The sequence below is a fragment of the Lemur catta genome, chromosome 9, assembly GCF_020740605.2.
Source record: "Lemur catta isolate mLemCat1 chromosome 9, mLemCat1.pri, whole genome shotgun sequence".
NCBI classification, from domain to species: Eukaryota; Metazoa; Chordata; class Mammalia; order Primates; family Lemuridae; genus Lemur; species Lemur catta.
The window spans coordinates 80,062,297-80,083,154 of NC_059136.1; the positions used below are offsets into that span (position 1 = coordinate 80,062,297).

Sequence of the window (20,858 nt, forward strand, 5' to 3'; positions counted from 1 at the left end):
ATTTAAAATGACTAATTAATATGCCAAGGGCTCTAATGGAAAATGTGGACAATAGGAAAGAGCAGATGGGTAAATATAAGTAGGGACAAAAAGTCTATGGAAAAAATCAAAAGGAAAGGGTAGAAATCTACAAAATAGTAACAGAAATGAACAATGCCTTTGATGGGCTCATGACGAGACACAGCTGAGGAAAAAAATCAGTGAGCTTAAAGATATGTTAATAGAAACTTCCCAAACTGCAAAGCAAAGCAAAAAAGAATGAGGCAGGCGCGGTGGTGCATGCCTGTAATCCTAGCACTCTGCGAGGCCGAGCTGGGAAGACTGCTTGAGCTCAGGAGTTCAAGACCAGCTTGAGCAAGAGTGAGACCCTGTCTCTACTAAAAATTAGCCAGGCATGGTGGCACGCGTCTGTAGTCCCAGCAACTTGGGAGGCTGAGGCAGGAGGATCACTTGAGCCCAGGAATTTGAGGTTGCAGTAAGCTATGATGACACCACTGCACTGCACTGCATTCTACCCAGGGCGACAGAGTGAGACTCTGTCTCAAAAAACAAAAAACAAAAAACAAAAAAGACTAAAAAAATAAAGAAAAGAACATGTAAGAACTATAGGACAATAACAAAAGGTATAACATGTTGGAAATATAATGGGAACACCAGAAGAAGGAAGGAAGGAATAGAAGATTTGAAGTACGGCTGAGAATTTTCCAAAATTAAAGACAGACACCAAACCACAGATCCAGAAAGTTCATAAAACACCAAGCAGGATAAAAATCAAAAAATCTACATTTACATACATCATATTCAAACTGCAAAAAAATCAAGCACAAAAAATATGTATGACTTATAGTTGCACATGGTAGCATAATGTTGGCATTTCCCCCTTCTCGTTTGAGAATTCAGCCAAGAACCACAAGGAAAGAAAGAAAATCCCAAACTCTGAAAAAAGTAGGAGACATCTATAACCTGAACCATAATATAGGTGGAAGGGGAACATAATCAGTGCCAATTGAAAAAGGATATGTCAGGAAGCAGGGGCATAGGCATTTTGCCTACAGATCTCAGAAAGCCTGAGGTGTATACTTTCCCAAAGTAAGAACACACCCTGAGATGCACACCCTAAATTTCTGGTCTGCAACAGCAGGAACTCTCTCTCAACCTACTATAGCTCCAAGGGGCAGAAATGGTGGGACTAAGACTAAACTAAGACTAAAAAAGGAGGCCAGGCATGGTGGCTCATGCTTGTAATCCTAGCAATCTGGGAGGCTAAGGCAGGAGGATCGCTTAAGCTCAGGAGCTCAAGACCAGCCTGAGCAACAGTGAGACCCCATCTCTAAAAAAAAAAAAAAAGAAAAGAAAAGAAAAAGAAGAAAAAAAACAAAAAATAAAAAAGACTAAAAAACATATCACACAGACAAGTAATATTTGCAGGAAGCAAATCAAAAGTAGGAGTTGCTTGCTATGTTCATCGGGGGAGAAATAAAGCCCCAAATAACCTTAAACTTGAGTCACAGGAGATATCCTTAATAGGCTGCAACTTGACCCTAGCTGCAACACCTCAATATGAGCTATTTGCAAATTTGCTTGTTATTAAAAAAAAAAAAAATGTTTGGGCACAATGGCTCATGCCTGTAATCCCAGCATTTTGGAAGCTGAGGCAGGAGGATGGGTTGAGGCCAGAAGCTCAAGACCAGCCTGGGCAACACAGCAAGACACCATTTCTACAAAAAATTTAAAAATTAGTCCTAGCTACTTTGGAGGCTGAGCCAGGAGGATCACTTGAGCCCAGGAGTTTAAGGTTATAGTAAGCTATGATCGTGCCACTGTACTCCACATTCCAGCCTGGGTGAAAGAGCAAGACCTTGTCTCTTTAAAAAACAAACAAAAAATAACAAAAAACCCACCTTAAATTTAAAAAAAGTTCTGGCCACAATAGAATAATATGGACCAGATTTATCTACCTGCTGTAAACAATGAGAAAATCAGATAAAAATGAAATAATGGTTTCAGACTCTGGACAGATGACACAGGACTACACTTACTGAGAGGGGAAATAAATGAATTAAGCTAAAACTGACTTTCCTTGATAAAATTTTATGATTGAAGTACAGAAGAATCTTATTTAAATGGGATCCTTGTTAGAAAGATTTAAATATAAAAGCTTATGATTTGGATTTAAGTCCCACCTTACCTCTGATGAACTGACTTTATTTATGATGGTATAATAGTAATTTTAAATAGTTGTCAGTATCAATACCCAACTTAAGACTATTTTAGAAATGTGGGTATTTTCTTGGAATACTGAATAGGCTGATTAATCAATTAATCTAAGACAGCAATATCAAAGATGGCAGAGAGAAAATATTTTATATTCAAGACTTTTTAGGGTTGAACGAAAATAATGTGAAATAACAATTATTCAAGTCAAACTTTAATGTCCACAGTATTATTCAAATACAATAAAGAACAAATACCTGTTTTTTCCTAGATCGCTGTTTCTTAGGAGTTTCTGCTTGATTCTTTGAAACATGTATTCTCATGCTTTCAGTGGCTCTTCTCTCTTTTATCATTCTTCCATCTGAAAGAAGTAACATTATCAAAACTTGTTTCACATAAAAGGAAAAGTAGAAATTATTTTTAAAGATTATCATGAAATTCCTATTTATTTTTTCTAAGAAAAAGAAGTCTACATGTTTAAATTTTTCCTTCAAATCTGGAAGCAGCACAGTATAGCGCAAAGATCAATCTTTGAAAATCAGAGGGGGAGTGGTTTGAGTCTTGACTCTTATCATGTCTTTAAACAAGTCATCTTACCTCCCTGAGCCTATTTTTTCATCATCTGTTACAGAAAGGAAAAATATTTATCATATAGGATCGTTGTTAAATTTTCTTAAGATAATATTTAAGGAGTACTTGACACAATATAATAAGTATAACCCTTTCTTCAATTCTTCTTTCTTATTCATAGTCAATTTGGTAAGATAAGAAATGTATATATTAATATAACTGAAAAGAAATAGAACCGTAATTATTGAAAGACAATTGTTAAGCTAGAAAACCTAAAAGAATCTCAAATATAATTAAAATGGTTGAATATAAGATCAATACACAAAAAAGCAATCGGATTTTTATACATTAGCAGCAAAACAGTTAAAATATTTAATTAAAACAATTGAAAGATACTATTTACAATAGCAACAAAAACATGACATTCTTTGAGATAACTAGCAAAAGTGGTGTCAGATCTATATGTAAATTATAAAGCTTCACTATAATATATAAAACATGTTATAAGAAACTTATAAAAATTCTTACAAATGTAAACTTCTTATATATATATATATATATATATATATATATATATATATATATATATATAGTCAGCCCTCTGTGTTGTTAGGTTCTTTATCTATGGATTCCACCTCTGGATTCAACCAACTGCAGGTCAACATATTTGGGAAACAAAATTAAAAATATGACAATAAAAATAATACAAATTAAAAAATAGAGTGTAACAACTACTTTTATAGCATTTACATTATATTAGGGACTATAAGTAATCTTGAGATGATTTAAAGTGTATGGGGGCAAGGTGTGGTGGATTACACCTATAATTCTAGCACTCTGGGAGGCCAAGGCAAGATTGCTTGAGGCCAGGAGTTCAAGACCAGCCTAAGCAAAAACGAGACTCCGTTTCTATAAAAAGTAGAAATATTAGCCAGGCATGGTGGGATGTATCTGTAGTCCCAGCTACTAAGGAGGCTGAGGTAGAAGGATCACTTGAGCCCAGGAGTTTGAGGTTGCAGTGAGCTATGATGACGACACTGCACTCTAGACAGGGAAAGAGAGTTATAACCCTGTCTCAAAAAAGAAAAAAAAAAACAGTATATGGAGGGATGTGCATAGGTAATTTGCAAATACTATGCCATTTTATTAATATATAAGGGACTTGAGCTTAGGCGAAATTGTGGTGTCCACAGGGGTCCTAAAACCAATACCCCATGTATACTGACAACTGTATATATCCATCCCATGGACATGAAGGGATGGCTATATATATAAAAATATGTTAGAGAAATATACTTTGTCCATGCATAGAAAGACTTAATATGATACTGTCAAGTTCTCTCCAAAATGATGTAGTTACAATGCAATTTCAAATAAAAATTTCAACAGGGTTTTTTGTATAACTTAAGATTATTCTAAAATTCCACATTAGGAGAGCTTATTCGTCATGGCCACCTTGCTGAATGTACCAGGCTTATTCATCTCCTGATACTGTGCAGTGAGTGTAGTTTCTACAGCTAGTCAGGCAACTAAGTAGGTCAAGGAAACCACAGCATAACCACGGACCTACTCTCTCCTAGGGGATGGCAGTGACTTGGTTGCTCTGTGCCACAATGTTCTGCAGCTTACTCAGGACGTGCTAGGTCCTTGGCTCTGAGTTCCTCAGCTGTCTTTAAAGCATCTATCTGGGCCCATTTTATTGCCCAAGGAACCTAGGGTAGGGGAACCAGCACAACCATACCAATGCCATGCTGTTTGTTATGCTGTAATAAACTGTCTTACACTGAGTCATTAAGTCTTGTGGTCTACCTTTGGCACCTGTGGAACGGCAGCAGGTTTACTGCCTATAATCCTCTAGTCAGGTTTTTTTTCCTAACACAATGGAAGACCAAAATACCAAGAACAGTCAAGATACTCTTGGTGAAGAATAAGACTGCCCTACAACATATTAAGTTATTATTACAAAACTATAGTAATTGAGACAATATGGTATTGTTGCAGGAGTAGACCAAGAGACCTAAACATATATGGAAACTTGATATATGTACTACGTAGGCTCTGGTCAGGAAAATGGAACTCAAATTAGCCATGAACAAAGAGATTTTAATATTGAGAGAATTGTTCCAACAGGTGCTAAAGGACTAAAAAAGCAAAAGAGAACTAATAAATTAACATAGATAAATGCATTAATATATTAATAGACAAATTCAAGATCATAATTGGAGGCCAGGCGTGGTAGCTCATGCCTGTAATCCTAGTATTCTGGGAGCCGAGGTGGGAGGATCACTTGAGCTCAGGAGTTCGAGATCAGCCTGAGCAAGGGCAAGACCCTGTCTCTAGTAAAAAAACAGAAAAAATTAGCCAAACAACTAAAAATAGAAAAAATTAGCCAGGCATGGTGGTGCATGCCTATAGTCCCAGCTACTTGGGAGGCTGAGGCAGGAGCATCGCTTGAGCCCAGGAGTTTGAGGTTGTTGTGAGCTAGGCTGACACCATGGTACTCTAGACCGGGGAACAGAGAGAATTCTGTCTCAAAAAAAACAAAAAAAAAAAATCACAGTTGGAGATTTTATCACTTCTCCCTCAGTAATTGGCAGAAAAGTAGACAGGAAATGAGTAAGGATATAAAGCACCTGACCAACACTATTAGCAACTTGACCTAATTAAAACATTTTCAACAATAGCAGAACTCAAATTCTTCTTAAGTGCACATCCACAATCACCAAGATAGACCATCCTGTGGGCTACAAACCAATCTTAAATTTAGAAAAATTACACAAAGTGTATTCTTATACTGAAACAGAAACTGAAAAGCAACAACAAAAAGATATTTAGAAATTAAACAGACAATTTCTAAATAGCCCATACATCAACTAGAAAGTCTCAAGGGAAATGAAAAAATATTTTGAATTGAAATCCAACATCAAAAGTGTAGTATACAACTAAAGCAGTAATTAAAGAGGGATTTACAGTATTACATGCACATATTAGAAAAATCTGACCATGTACAAAGAAAAAGCAACTCATACAAAGGGGGGAAAGGTCAGGTTAATGTCAGACTTCCCCACAGCAGCATTCAAAATCAGAAAATGGAGCAATATTTGCAAAGTTGTGACATCAAAATATTTCCAAAGAATATTATATTTAATCAAATTTCCTTTTAAGCAAAAAAGAGTAGACATTCTTCTGCATACAAACGTTTAGAAATTATAGTGCCTTTAAGGCTTTCTTTGAAAAAAATCCAGCCAAACCAAGAAATATTTAATAAGTCAAAATGAAGAGCAAACGAATGAGAGAATTCTGGGGAATTCTGGCCAAAGGACTAGTTATGAACAATACATCAATTTAAATAAAAATTAAACTATGGGAATTATAGCTAGAAAGCAATGCTACAAACCTTGATTACATAAAAAATAACTCAGAAAAACTAGGGATTGGTGGGATAGATTTTTGCCAAAATCAAATCAATCAACAGTATAAAGATACGGAAGAAACCAGATCCAACCTCTCAAAGCATTTCATTCCCCCTCCCCAGGTATTAAGAAAAACATTTCATTATTTTGGAGGGGTAATATAGGTTACTGATACTATTTCTTGTGAAACATTTATCTGAAATTCATTGAATCCTTCAGTTTACTTTTTAAAAATTAAATGTAAATATATTTTCAAGTAATACATGTAACAATCACATTTTTCTAAATTTTTATTTTATTTGCTTTGAATCTATCTATTGTTCTATTGAGGCAGTCCGTTTAGCAATGGGCTCTGGAATAAGAGGGTCTGATTTCTAATCCTAGCTCTGGTTCCCTTCACATACTATGTGACTGAAAGCATCTTACTTCTTTTTGTCTCAGCTTCCTCATCTGTAAAATGAGGATGATAAGAAAGCACTGATCTCCTAAGATTGTTTTGAGGATTAAATGAGTTTACATATAAAAAACTTTTAACTCTAATATTAATCATAATTTTGCTAAATGCCAGTGAGTTTTTCTGCAGAGAAGGAATTTGGGTGATTTGGTTTATACTTTCAATTTTTCTGAATTACTTGATTTTCCCCAAGCACATGCCAATTTTACAAAATAAAAATTTGTTTTTGGAAAAAAATTTTTGAAAAAAAGGTTTAGCACAAACAAAGCGAATATTATCTAATTATAAAGACAGGACACCTAGGTGCCATTTAGGTCAATTGAATTTTTAAAAAATGTACATGTTACTGACATCTAATAAAAAGTTAAATGTGCTAAAACTCAGAAGACTTTCTAGGCTCAATGACTACAGTCAATGTCAAGCTGCTCTACTTGATGTCAAGTAGTTGTCAAGCTGCTCTCAAAGTTGAACTACTGATACACTACCTGGAACATAAACAAGTTGATGTTTCTTTTTCTTTGAATTTTGTACTATGAAATTGTAAGTCCAGAAAAATACTCACATTATTCTAGTTTAGAATTATGATTTCCAGCTGTCTTGCAGCAATAGATGTAGAAAACCAATTTTGGAATTCCAACATTAGGCAAATAACTTAAGAGCTTCAGCTTTCTCATTTTTAAAATGAGAGTGAGAACAATACCTATGAATGTAAATGTTTCAGAACTGTATTTACAAATATTAGCTAATAGTGCACATATCATCAGCCATCAGTTATGAATAAATTTATTCAGTAATATTTACTGAAGACCTACTACGTGCCTGGCATCAAGTTGGTACCTTGTGAGTATAAAATAAAACTAATTTTATTATACCTATTATTTTATTCTGATCTAAAAGTATTTAGGTTTGGATCTATAAAGTTTAAAAATCCCTACATTTGTACTGTACCTAGGATATTAATGCAGGGCCAGTAACAATTTAACAGTTGTTAAATGAATATATACTTAAGATAGAACTTGTAATAAAATTATAATTGAAACTAATTACGGACTGCTCTTAAGAAGCTTTTTTTCTTTTTTGGGTATTTTTTTTTTTAATTCAGCAATGCCTTTTTATAAAATAACAAAGTTTAAATGCAATAAAGAGTATACAGATTCTATATATAGTCATTCTAATAATTCATGGATTCTGTATGCAAGTTCATCTACTCACTAAAATTTGTCCAGCTCCAAAATCAATATAGCACTCTGAGGGGTCACTGATGGGCATATGAAAAGCAATGAAGAATTTTAAGTTGCCAGATGCACACACCCACAGCTGAGATGAAACAAGGTAACACTCTGTCTTGTTTTCAACTCTCATACTAAAAACATGCATCTTTTTCATGGTTTATTTAGTGACAGATTTTTTGCATTTTTGTGCTTCTTGTTGGCGCTGTTACTGTTCCAAATGGCCCCCACGTGTAGCACTGAAGTTCTGTCTAGTGTTCCTAAGTACAAGAGGTGGTATTTTTACAGAGAAAATATATGTGTTCCATAAGCTTCATTCAGGCCTGAGTTATACAGTGCTGTTGGCAGTGATTCAATATTAAAGAGTCAACCATGTATATTAAAGTATCTTTAAATAGAAACACACATAAAACAAGGTTATGTATTGATCAGTTCACAAAAATGCTGTGACCGGAGGCTCACAGGAACCTAACCCTGTATTTCTCCTAGGAGTAATGATTTAGTATCTGCTAATTCAATGCTCTCAGACTTTACAGAACCTAACTACTATGAATAATGAGAATCAACTGTATTTATGTTTCAGAAAAATAACCATAGTCCTGCATTGCTTAATGACAAGGATGTGTTCTGAGAAATGCATTGTTAGGTGATTTCATTGTGAACATCACAGAGTGCACTTACACAAACCTAGGTGGTATATTTATTTTTTGAATATGGAAAACCAGTAATGGTGTCCCAGTACCATTACTGAATAGCAATCATTTCCCCTACTTGATCTGCAATGCCAATATCAAGCACCATATATCAGATTTCTATACATGTTCCATTATATTCTTATGGAGCTGGTATCATATATGCAGCATCACTATTAATGAATTACTAAAACACTGTCATGCAGCACATGACTATATTTGAAGTAACCAAATACAGTTAAGGTAGAACTCTAAGCTAGCCAGTTAGAATACCTAACCTTCTAAATTAATCACCAACTTAATTAACTTTATGAGTCAAGACATTTAACTTCTTCGTGCTTTAGTCTTTCATTTTTTTTGGAGACAGTCTGGCTCTGTTGCCTGGGCTAGAGTGCCGTGGCGTCAGCCTAGCTCACAGCAACCTCAAGCTCCTGGGCTCAAGTGATCCTCCTGCCTCAGCTTCCCAAGTAGCTGGGACTACAGGTGCTTGCCACCACACTTGGCTAATTTTTGTTTCTATTTTTAGTTGCCTGGCTAATTTTTTTTCTATTTTTAGTAGAGACAGGGTCTTGCTCTTGCTCAGGCTGGTCTCGAACTCCTGAGCTCAAGTGATCCTCTCACCTCGGCCTCCCAGAGTGCTAGGATTACAGGCCTGTGTTTCAGTTTTCTGAAGTGTGTGTTTTTGTGTTGTAGTGGTAAGGTCAACAGTTGTATTGTTTGAAGACACATCACCTCTCCACTTATAAAATTGTAATATGAGCACTCACTTTGAAAAGTTCCCACTCTTTCTTCTTTCTTATTTTTAAGGTCTTGTTGCTGGCTTCCATGTTTCAACTTAGGTAAGAAGAGATTCTTGTGAGATCTAAATAAAACATGAAAGCTTGTGACTGGTTCCAGAAAGATTAGTAAAGCTATGAAAACAAGTTAGATAATTTGTCTTAAATCTGTTCTAGGATGTTCTATAATACTTTGGCCCACTTCTTTTGGTGTTCTTCTTGCTAGTGCCCACTGTAACCTTTGGCCTCTTAAAATTTCTATTGTCAGTTTCCTTCCCTCCCATCTCTTATTTTCTCCACGTCATCTACTCAGAAATCAAGACTCTCTTGGCCTTCCAATTAGACAGATCAAGAGAAAAAAACTTCAAATTACAAAGTATTAACCTTCATTCTCTCCTGTGGCTTCTAAGTTCATTTCCCCAAAGAGAAATTTGAAAATTCCTTTACATGATGGCAGAGATCACTTGATTACCTTCATAGTTTCCAAAAAGAACTTTTTTGAAAGGTAAGGCTGTTTGGAATTACAGGATGTGGCATAATTTTGACAACATCGCAAAGCTGGTGTTATTCTAATTTTATTAAGTAGAAAACTAAGACTCAAAAGGCAGCTTGCCTAGGCTTCGGAAGCTACATCAATTATCTCTACCTAAAATATAGGTTCTTTTAGCTATTCTTTTATTCCTACAAGTATTCACCAGCTAGTGCTTTCCCTCTTCTCTCTCTGGCTCCCTCCCTCCCAAAACTTCCTATTCTGCTTTCTGGATGCCATTCTTCAGTTCCTCTACCTCTTTGCCTTGTGTAAAATCTAGCTCTCCCCACCAAGGACAACATTTCTCTCTTTTGTGGCATTTTCAAATAGAGACTGATTTAATCTTCCACCCTCCAAAACCCAAAGGTGGTAGTTTTCATTTCCCAATGAATGCCACTTTCAGAATCTTGCTTCCATAGAAACCTCAGCCCTTGAGGATTCATGCCACTGAGGTATATCACCTTCTATTATGCCTCATAGCCATTCACTATCCTTCCAAACACTTCCCATCATTCACAGATCTGTCTTTACACCTAAGTGCTGCTATAAATGAACTATTTCAGTGTTATCGTGGACAACTCATATAACATCCTGGCCTCTCAATTTCTCAAGTCCAGTGACCTCCTCCACACCAAGTCAGCTGCACCCGCCCCCTGTTCCACTCGTGGTCCCAACTGCCCTATCTTCAAAATTACTCATGCAGAATATCTGCTCTCTGGACATATATTGTCTGTAACAGCATTCCTAATAGATCAAATTCGGTTTTTCAAATAATTTAATAAATTGAAATTTGGGACATTCATCAGAAATGTACCCCCCATCCCTTTCCTGCCCCAGCAATATAATTTTGTTTCTATGATAAAGCAAGAGTTTACTAAACATCTGCTTTAATCTTATGTATTCCCTATACGTGTACTCCAATAATGGCCTTGTAGAAACAATGTGAAACAACCCCGGGTCCCAGGAGCAGATCTCTGCACTTTAAAATTCAAGGTATGTCAGGGTCTTGAACACCTATTATTAAGTAGGACCCTGCAATATTCTTTAAATCATATCATTTGTGTGGTAATTATTAAAACATATTTAGGTCTGCATGAATTGCTTCAATCAAAGATTTGAAAGAGAAGAAAATGTCAATTTACTTCACCTCAATAAGGATACTGTACCCTCTAAGGATTCAGTTACGGCAGACTGTTTGTCACTAACACTTTAAAAGAAGAAAAAATTTGTAAGAATGTAAACAAAAGAAACTTTCTTAAGGATAGTACTTTCCATATAGTCCAAGTCATATTTTAATTTACAAAAAATATCTTTGGAAAGAAACTCTGAAACATAGTGCATTACAACATGGCTAATTTTTGCACAGATGTGCTTATAAGAGATATTAAATCAAGCTTCTCCAAATATAAGTTAAGCATAGTTAATGCTGTAGTCAAGCATTCATAATAACACTCTTTCAAAAACTCTTCCATGGCTCTTTATTCCCATGAATTCAAGTTTTTTTTAAACAGCTTTACTGTGGTATAACTGATATACAAAAAACACTACACGTGTTTAATGTATATAATTTGGTGAGTTCAATTTTAATTTATTATCCTCCCCACAGTCTCCAATGGAACTTCTGGGAATTGAATAAATTCCCCTTTGCTGTAGTTACAACAGCTTCCACAGACACAGCATGACCACTTACACCTCCACGCTTTCACTGGTACTAGTCCTCTCTCCTAAAATGATATTTGCTCTTCCATCCATCTATAACAAGCTTAACCATCCTTCAATGTCCTGCTCAATACTAACATCTCCATGAAGCTATCCATCTCAATTCCTTCAGCATTGTATTGGGTATTATAAGTAATCTAGAGATGATTTAAAGTACATGGTAGGCCGGGCGCGGTGGCTCACGCCTGTAATCCTAGCTCTGGGAGGCCGAGGCGAGTGGATCGCTCGAGGTCAGGAGTTCGAGACCAGCCTGAGCAAGAGTGAGACCTCGTCTCTACTAAAAATAGAAAGAAATTATCTGGCCAACTAAAAATATATATACAAAAAAAATTAGCCGGGCATGGTGGCTCATGCCTGTAGTCCCAGCTACTCGGGAGGCTGAGGCAGTAGGATCGCTTAAGCCCAGGAGTTTGAGGTTGCTGTGAGCTAGGCTGATGCCACGGCACTCACTCTAGCCCGGGTAACAAAGTGAGACTCTGTCTCAAAAAAAAAAAAAAAAAAAAGTACATGGGAAGAAGTACATGTTATATGCAAATAGCACATTTCTGGAATCAATCCCCCTAGGATACTGAGGGACAACTGTATAAGCTCTATCAGAGCACACTATTTATTTTGTCTAGTCTTGATAACCTGAGGGTTTTAATTTTTCCAGCATTTGTCTGACCCTCACAATCACATTCCCTCCCCTCCCCCCCTTTTTTTTATTTTATACCATTCTGGCAAAACAATCACACTTCTGATTCTATGCTTACTTCACTTGCATCCTATTGGTTGCTGTCCTGATACTGGTGATTTCATGTTTTATTTGCCCCAGTTCTGCTTCCAGGATGGTTTTGATATTTGCTTGATTCTTGATCTTTACCCTGGCTCTAGTTTTGGTTTTGGTTCCTGTAACTATTGCACTACAAATTCTAATGTATGCATGGTAATGAACAAGGCACATGGCTACCAAGCTAATTAAGATGCTTCAAAGGTAATTAAGAACCTTCAAAGAATTCTAATCTAGTGAGAGATATAGACAGGTGAACAGACAAGTTACTATTCAAGACAAGTCCTTTTAGAGAGTTATGACTTGGTGCTATGAGAGCATACAAGTGACAACTCTGATCAGAGAGCCAGGCAACACTTCACATAGGTGATCTATGAGGTAGACTTTGAATGGCAAATAAGAGCTTGCCTTGGAGAGAATAAAAAGATGAGAATTCAAAATAGAAGGAACTAAGCAAGGGTATTTTAAGATCAGGGAGTAATTCTGTGTTGCCAGAAAGTACCATGTATGTGGGCAGGGAGGGGTTAATGTTTAGGGATGAGATTTTATATGAAAAAAAAAATAGAACACGACTATGTACGGCTTTGTAAGCCATGCCAATATATTCTGATTCATCTAGTAGGAAACATGAGCCAAGAAGTTTTTAAGCTGGAAAGTGATCTAAACAGATTTATTTTTGTGGAAGCTAACTCTGGAAGTTATGTCAAGGAGAGATTTGTGTGGTACAAAGCTATGAAATAATCTAGGATAGAAATGATAAGAATGGATTGGAGAAGCATTTCTGAGATGGGATTCTCAATACTTGGAGAGACAACTGGTTATGCAAGGTCCGGGAGGAAAGTTTCAGGGTGCAGAGTGGCAGATGAGACTATGAGAGTTCTGTTTTACACACACTGATTGCACTGTGTCTGTGTCTAGGAGAGCATTTGAAATAAGCGGGTGGTATGACATAAGGAGAGTACTAGCAAATGTGCTCATTATCTGTAAGAACCATGGTGTAAGTTTTTATCTTATAGCAGTATTACACTGAGCAGTATGGTTTGGTTTTACCACAATGTAGTGGGGGCCTCAGTATCATTAAACTTTGATTTCCTAAACAAAATGCAGCAACCGAGCCAATAAAAACTGAATCTCTACTTCTCAAAATGGGCTTTAGAAAAAAATAAGACTCTGGGTACAGCCTTTGGGGGAGATATACCAGGGAGGAGGTCATGCACTCAAAGGGAGGAACAAAAGGAGGGACTACTGAGCTTCAATCCAAGTTTGACACCAATCCCCACCTCTAAGTAAGTAGTTAAGATGGGGTCCCTGCAGCACTCAAGTCATGGTCCCAAGAAGAAACAATAATATTACATCCATTGCCAAATACATCCACCCAGAGACCACAGGGATCTGACTTTGGGTTAAGAGTGGAATAACAGGGAACAGACCATGGGTTCAATAGAAAAGAAGATCTTTATAATAATAGAGTCGTATCTTCCTTAATAGGGTTAGTTTCTAAAGCAAAAGTAAAGATCATTCTTGAAAAATCCCTAAAGAAAAAAATAAATTTGGAGACTGAACTAATGTTTCTCAGTATATGGGACCAACACAACCTATTTCCTTCCAGCACTAGAGCAAATCCGGTCAGCTTACCCTTAGAGAATATACATGAATATCACTATCTTAAAAACCTAGAATTAACTCTTAGTACAGTGAAACAGAATGAGGCACATAACGAGGACATGTGGAATCTGAGAACAATTAAGGGGCACAGACCATTCAGGTTTACAACCTCATCCTCATTCCTGAGCACACCCTCAGTGAGAGTGGTAAATGAAATTACCCACATTATTTAAACGATAATGTTTTTTCACTATTTTTGCTTAGCATACATAATTTGCATAGGTCATAAAATAACTGTATAGTACTCCAAATATCCCAACATTAATCATCAGTGAGATACCCACTACTCAAGTTATTTTTAATAATACAGGCTCACTGGCATCACTTTTAGATAAAGACAGAACATTCAAAAGACAAACAGTATATTACTAAATGAATTTACAAACCTTTTTCTTGCATACAAATTAGCTTCAGTTTCCATTTCAGTATCATTACCATTAGATTTATCTTGAGAAATTACTGTCCTTGTTCTTTTACTTTCCACTACTTTTGCTGCTGCCTTAAAAAAGGGTGTGTGTGGAAGGGGTGGGGGAGATAGGAAGAAATGCATTAAGCCATTTTAAACAAATAGCATAAAATTAAGCCTTCTAATTCTTTGATAGTCATAGCCAAAGTATCTGCTCACAGACCAATGAAGGACACTGTGTTGTTATTTTCACTAATAATTATGATACCACCAGCAGCTACTTTAGCCACCTGCTTGGTTTATGAGCATTAGGAAGAGGTTCTTTGCTTGTAAATATATTTGACAGATACAATGCTTTCTAGGCAATTTTAAGATGCTACTTAAAAAAATTCAATTAAAACTTCCAGATATTTTGAAATAAAACTACCTCAAATCAATCAGATACTCCACTATAACAACATATTAACTTAAAACTTTTTGAAGCCAGGACAGGGAATAAAATGTTATTTAAAAAAATTTAACTCTCTCAATTCTGCATAGTCATACTTGGCTTTATCTATGTGACTTTCATAATGGGGAGAAAGAGAAAAGATCTCCTTGGGACCTCAGATTGGCCTTACAGTAGCCTCTCTTTCCTTGAGGGGTACAACAGGTCCTGGGGAAAAAAAGAATACAGGCCAATCATGTTGCAGGATATCTTTCAATTTGTTTTTCTATGATGTTTCCGTGTAATTAGATTCAGGTTATGCATTTTGAACAGGAATAGAGTTTTGTTTTTAAATTAATTGGTGTTGCTAATTATTTGTCCCTGTTTTTATTTTCATTTAAAAAGAAAAAAATTTTAGAAGATTCTTTTAATCCAATTTTACTTTCCCCCAAAAAATGTTTAAAATTTACTTAAATTAAAACTAAATTTTGTGTTTTCTTCTTTTTCTTAATTCATTCTAAGTTTTCCCCTCAACTTTTTATTTTGAAAAATTTCCCCAACTCTAATTTTGAAAAGTTGCAAAAATGCTACAAAAATCACCCATAAGCCCTTTAATTAGGTTCCCTAATTGTAACATTTTATCATATTCTATTACAAAACCACTAGACAAAATTCTGATTAGTTTTTAAGGATTTCTATTTCAAGTATTCTCCTTTACTGTAACAATTTCTCTTAAGTCTGTTATTAGAGTCAATCTGAAATAATATGTATACCTTCATTAGAAAGGTTGATGACTTTTCATTTAGCACATGATTCACATAAGTCTTAATTTTTTCCATCATGTGGTTGAAGCTCAAGTGTTGAAAAAAGGAATGGAATGTATCTTTCTGAGAGATTATCATAAGCAATTTCCTTTTTAAAGGCTAAAAGAAAACAGAATATATATTAAGAAATATATTAACATAAATCACACAAATAAAATTGTAAACACAAGAAATTTTGTCATACATTACATAATTTGTCATAACTGAAAACATTGGGCTGGGTGCAGTGGCTCACACCTATAATCCTAGCACTCCGGGAGGCCGAGGCAGGAGGATCGCTTGAGCTCAGGAGTTCAAGAGCAGCCTGATCAAGAGCAAGACCCTGTCTCTACTAAAAACAGAAAAATTAGCTGGGTGTCCTGGCACACGCCTGTTGCCCCAGGTACTCAGGAGACTGAAGAAAGAAGATCACTTGAGCCCAGGAATTTGAGGTTGCAGTGAGCTATGATGACGCCACTGCACTCTACCCAGGGCAACAGAGTAAGACACTATTTCTTAAAAAAAAGAAAAACACAGTTTATGTACTCTAAGAGACACAATTAAGAGATTTTTAAAATTCTATTTTAAATGGCCCACCAATGTATTTTTTTCTGACTTTTTTGGCCACTCATGATTTTTTTAAATATTTTATATTTCAGACATACACAAAATAAAAAGAATATTATGAACCTGAGTGTTCCCTACCCAGTAAAAGAAATTAAAAAAGGTTATCAATACAGTTAAAGCCCCCATTTACTACCATGATCTGATTGTATCCCCTTCCCTCTCACTTAACCATTACTCTGAATTTAGAATATGCCATTCCCATGAATTTCTTTACTTGTACTACATATGTATATATTAATAATATGTAGTATTGCTTAGCATGGTTTTAACCTTATACAAATGGTATCATAATATGTGTTTTCTTATGAAACTTGCTGTATTTTACTCAACTCTATGTTTACCCATGCTGATTTGACATTTGTAGGACTAGTTATTTTCACTGTTGTATAGTATTACATTGATGAAAAATATCACTTATTCATCCATCCTTCCAGTCTGTTGAAGGACTTAGGCTATTTGCTATTACTGCAATGTTCTTAAACATTTTTCTACACATCTTCTTGTGCATAGTACAAGTTTTTCTTGGACAGTAGTTCTTTGAATGCTGGCTGCACAATAAAAGCTACATAACTTTAAAAAGATTCTCAGGCTCAATGCCAGACCTTATTGTCTCAGGGAGACCTGAGTTTTTTGTTTTTCTCTTTAAAGCTTTGTGGATTTTAAAATGTGCAATAAAAGGGAAAACACCTATTCTAGGGTATTACCTAGAAGTAGAATTGCTAGGTAGAAGGCATGCTTACAGATTTTCTTAAAATGCTTTTCAAAGTTTAAGTACCAATTTATACTCCTGAGAGGAAGTTATAGCAGCCAGTCTAAGGCAGTCTAATCATTTGACTTTTTTAGACAATGGTTAGTATTCTAAGACATTCTATCTGATACCAATCTGAGGGATGGGAAATGGTGTTTCAATATTATTACTTGGTCCATGTCTACTACAGTCCAGTCCATTAAAGAAATATATGTGTGTGTGTACATATATATATGTATTTACCCTAGAAGTGTATGTGTGTGTATAGATAAATAAAAACTTAGTATTGCCCTGATGACTAATACTAGTGAGGTTAAGCACTTTCTCTTAACCTCTTAACATTCACCGGCCATAGTTTTCCTATTCTTTGAGGTACAAACAGAATGGAGTTTTCAGTAGTTTCATAGTGCTAAGGAAAAAATATAAGGGCAGCAAACCTAAAATACATATCAGGTTACCAGCTGACATTTCTGGAGGGTTATACCCTAGGAAGAGGGTCAAGTTAGAGACAGACAAAGCCTTACCAAAATTGGAACCTACTCTCAACCAGGCCCAATCCCTTATTAGATTAAGGCGGTCATCCCTCAACCCTATTTACTAGCATATCAAAAGGAGCTCAAACTTACTAGTCATTAGGGAAATAGAAATTAAAACCCAATGTGACAGCACTACATATTTGCCAGAATGGCTAAAATGAAAACCACAGATATAAGGTCTATGGAGCCACTGGAACTCTCCCACACTACTGGAGGTATTGACATAACTACTTCAGAAAACTGTTTGGCAGTATCTACTAAAACTGAATACGTGCATATCTTATGCCTCATCAATTCTATTTCTAAGTATATATCTAATATATCCAATAGAAATGCATACATTTGTTCTACAAAAAACATGTAAAAGGATGTTACTTCTTCTGAGTACAACTGCATCTTTAAAAAAAAAAAAAAGGATGTTACCGCCCAAAACTGGAAATAACTGAAATGTCCACCAACAACAGAATGGATAAATAAATAAATAATTGTATATTTATACAATGAAACAATGAGAATGAACAAACTATTGTTATAAGCAACAACATGAATCAATCTTACAAATATAAACTTGCTATAATTCCATTATATAAATTCAGGACCAAGTAAAACCAGTCTTGGGAGGTACAAGTCAGGACAGTGGTTACCCTTGAAAAGGTAACCACTTTTTCAAGTGACTGGAGGGTGTTATTGAGGTTCTGTTTCTTGATCTAGAGCCCTGTCACACAGATATGCTCCTTTACTGAAAATGCACTTACTTACATACTTGTGGCATGTACTCTGCTAGGGGTATACTATTGTTCAATAAAAAGTTCATTAAAAAGTTCTACCCTGGCTGGGTACAGTGGCTCATGCCTGTAATCTCAGCACTTTGAGAGACTGAGGTGGGAGGATTGCTTGAGGCCAGGAGTTCAAGACCAAACTGAGCAACATAGCAAGAACCCGTCTCCACAAAAGACAGAAAAAATTAGTTGGGCACACTGATGTGCACCTGTAGTCTACTTGGGAGGCTGATTGCTTGAGCCTATGAGTTTTTTGTTTGTTTTTTTAAAGCCTGGAACACAGTGAAAGAGCCCAGGAATTTGAGGCTGCAGTGAGCTATGAGGCTGTAGTGAGCTACACTGCACTGTAGCCCTGGCAACAGACTGAGACTCTATCTCATTAAAAAAAAAAAAAGTCCTACTTGAGACGCTGAGGTGGGAAGATCCTTTAAGCCCAGGAGTTTGAGGCCAGCCTGGGCAACATAGCAAGACTCCATCTCTTAAAAAAAACTCATTAAAAAATGTAAAAAAAAATCTTTTCTTCCTTTGAATAAGCTTAATTCACTCCAGTAACACTTTGTTTTTAATATTTAAAAAGGTAAGATCCATTGACTTTAATATTCCACACACATAAAAACTAACAATGATCACATAAGAACCATTCAGAAAAATAAGCCAAGTTGTAACATTTTCTTCTATACCTGCCCAATACGGTGGCTAGTAGCTACATGTGGCTACTGAGCCCTTGAAATGTGGATAGTCTGAATTTGGATGTTCCACAAGTATAAAATACACACTAGATTTTGAAAACAAAAAGAGAATGTAAAATATCTCAATTTTTATATTCATTAAATGTTAAAATAAATTTTTTTAATATATAATCAGCCCTTCATATCAATGGGTTCTACATATGTGTATTTAACCAATGGCAGATAAAAAATATTTAACTAAAAATAAGTATCTGTAATGAACATGTAAGCCTTTTTCCCTTGTCCTTATTCCCTAAACAGTACAGTACAATTATTTACATAGCATTTACCTTGCATTAGGTATTATAAGTAATCTAGAGATGATTTAAAAAATATAGAAGGATGTGCATGTTATATGCAAATACTATGCCATTTTAAGTAAGAGACTTGAGTATCCACAGGTTTTGGTATCCTTGGGTGTCCTGAAACCAATCTCCCATGAATAGTGAGAGACAACAGCATTGGGTTAAATAAAATGTTATTAAAATTAGTTTCACCTGTTCCTTCTACTTTAATATGGCTACTAGAAAATTTTAAATCACATATGTGATTTGCACTATTATTTCTTTTGCACAATATTTTAACATACTGTTTATAAGATAAAGCATTCCTTTTCTCCTCCAATTTTCTTTCAGTTTTCCTCATTCCATATAAACAGTGCTAAAATTCTATGGCTTTAATTTAAACAATTACCATGTAAGAATCTTGGTCACCAAATATTCTTTCAAAAACTTCTTCTGCTTCCTTAAAATTGCCATTTTCCATACACACAGCTATAGCCTAAAAGAGAAAGTGACACATACATACCTTAGACTGCTTTTTAAAATATCTAATAACTGTTTAATTATTGAAATAACTAGGATAAGTCTAAAATACCTCATTTAAAACATTTTCATAATTTCATAATTTTGATTTGATAAATAATATACTTTTTTCAAAATGAAGTAACTATGACTTGAAAAGACATGAAAATTTTTCATTGGTCCCATGCATGTTGACACGTATTTACTAATAAATGCTCAGCATTCTATCTCTAATTTAGGACAAATTAATAGCAGGCGTTAAAAAATAAATTAGAAGCTATACTATATACATTCAGGACCCACTTAAATATTAATTTTGAGTAAAAAGGGAAATGAGAGAGGAGGTAGATGGTATTTATGATGATTAGGATATATAAAATCTGCTAGTTAGGATCCCTGGAAAATCACTAACAGAAACATAGAAGCTAGATGCTTTTGAATGATTTTACACACTGGCTTTCTGATACTGTATGTGGCACAATATGGGACCACGATTACCATCTGGGTAGCTATGTAAACTTGGCAAGCTACTTAACTACTTGGTGCCTCAGTTTCCTTATATGTAAAATGGTGTAAAAATAGTACCTATTTCATAGAATTGTTATAAGGATTAAAGAGTTATATGTGAAAGTGCTTATAACAGTGCCTGGCAAATAGTAAGTGATATATGAAATGTTTGCTATAAACTGTTTTTATCCATTCAACTTATAGTAGCATATTAACAATGGCCTGCTTCCTCTAGAGCCCCCCCAAATTAAGATAACATGATAAATCTTTTTGCCCTGGGTCGAATTCTTAAAAGAGGTAGTCATTTGTCTGCTCATTCTCTTCTCTTCAGGTCCTAATTCTACTTGAAAGTCACATTAATTCTTGGGAAGATGAGGAACCACCTGGGTTTTCTCTTCCATGCAACCCATAAAAAGTGTTTTAAAATTCTAAACAAATGAGTTTATTTAACTAAGAAAGTTACA

At 35.3% G+C, this 20,858-nt stretch overlaps 1 protein-coding gene and 1 non-coding gene across 4 annotated transcripts in view; one reads left to right on the plus strand and one right to left on the minus strand.

Annotated features, from left to right (window-relative positions):
• Positions 1 to 20,858, minus strand: part of TERF1 (telomeric repeat binding factor 1) — a 41,800-nt gene that overhangs the window by 7,605 nt on the left and 13,337 nt on the right. Inside the window, exons 4-9 of one of the 3 annotated variants that reach the window (XM_045560638.1) lie at positions 19,778 to 19,864; positions 15,637 to 15,786; positions 14,417 to 14,529; positions 11,025 to 11,084; positions 9,340 to 9,434; positions 2,472 to 2,575 (exon numbers count right to left, since the gene is read on the minus strand). In XM_045560638.1, coding sequence (XP_045416594.1) covers positions 2,472 to 2,575; positions 9,340 to 9,434; positions 11,025 to 11,084; positions 14,417 to 14,529; positions 15,637 to 15,786; positions 19,778 to 19,864 — 609 coding nt within the window. Of the gene's footprint in view, positions 1 to 2,471; positions 2,576 to 9,339; positions 9,435 to 11,024; positions 11,085 to 14,416; positions 14,530 to 15,636; positions 15,787 to 19,777; positions 19,865 to 20,858 lie in introns of those variants that run through there. The other 2 variants (XM_045560639.1, XM_045560641.1) reach the window with 2 other exon arrangements.
• Positions 14,957 to 15,090, plus strand: LOC123645468. The gene has a single exon (XR_006737583.1). It is a non-coding gene; the product is annotated as a small nucleolar RNA SNORA64/SNORA10 family (small nucleolar RNA).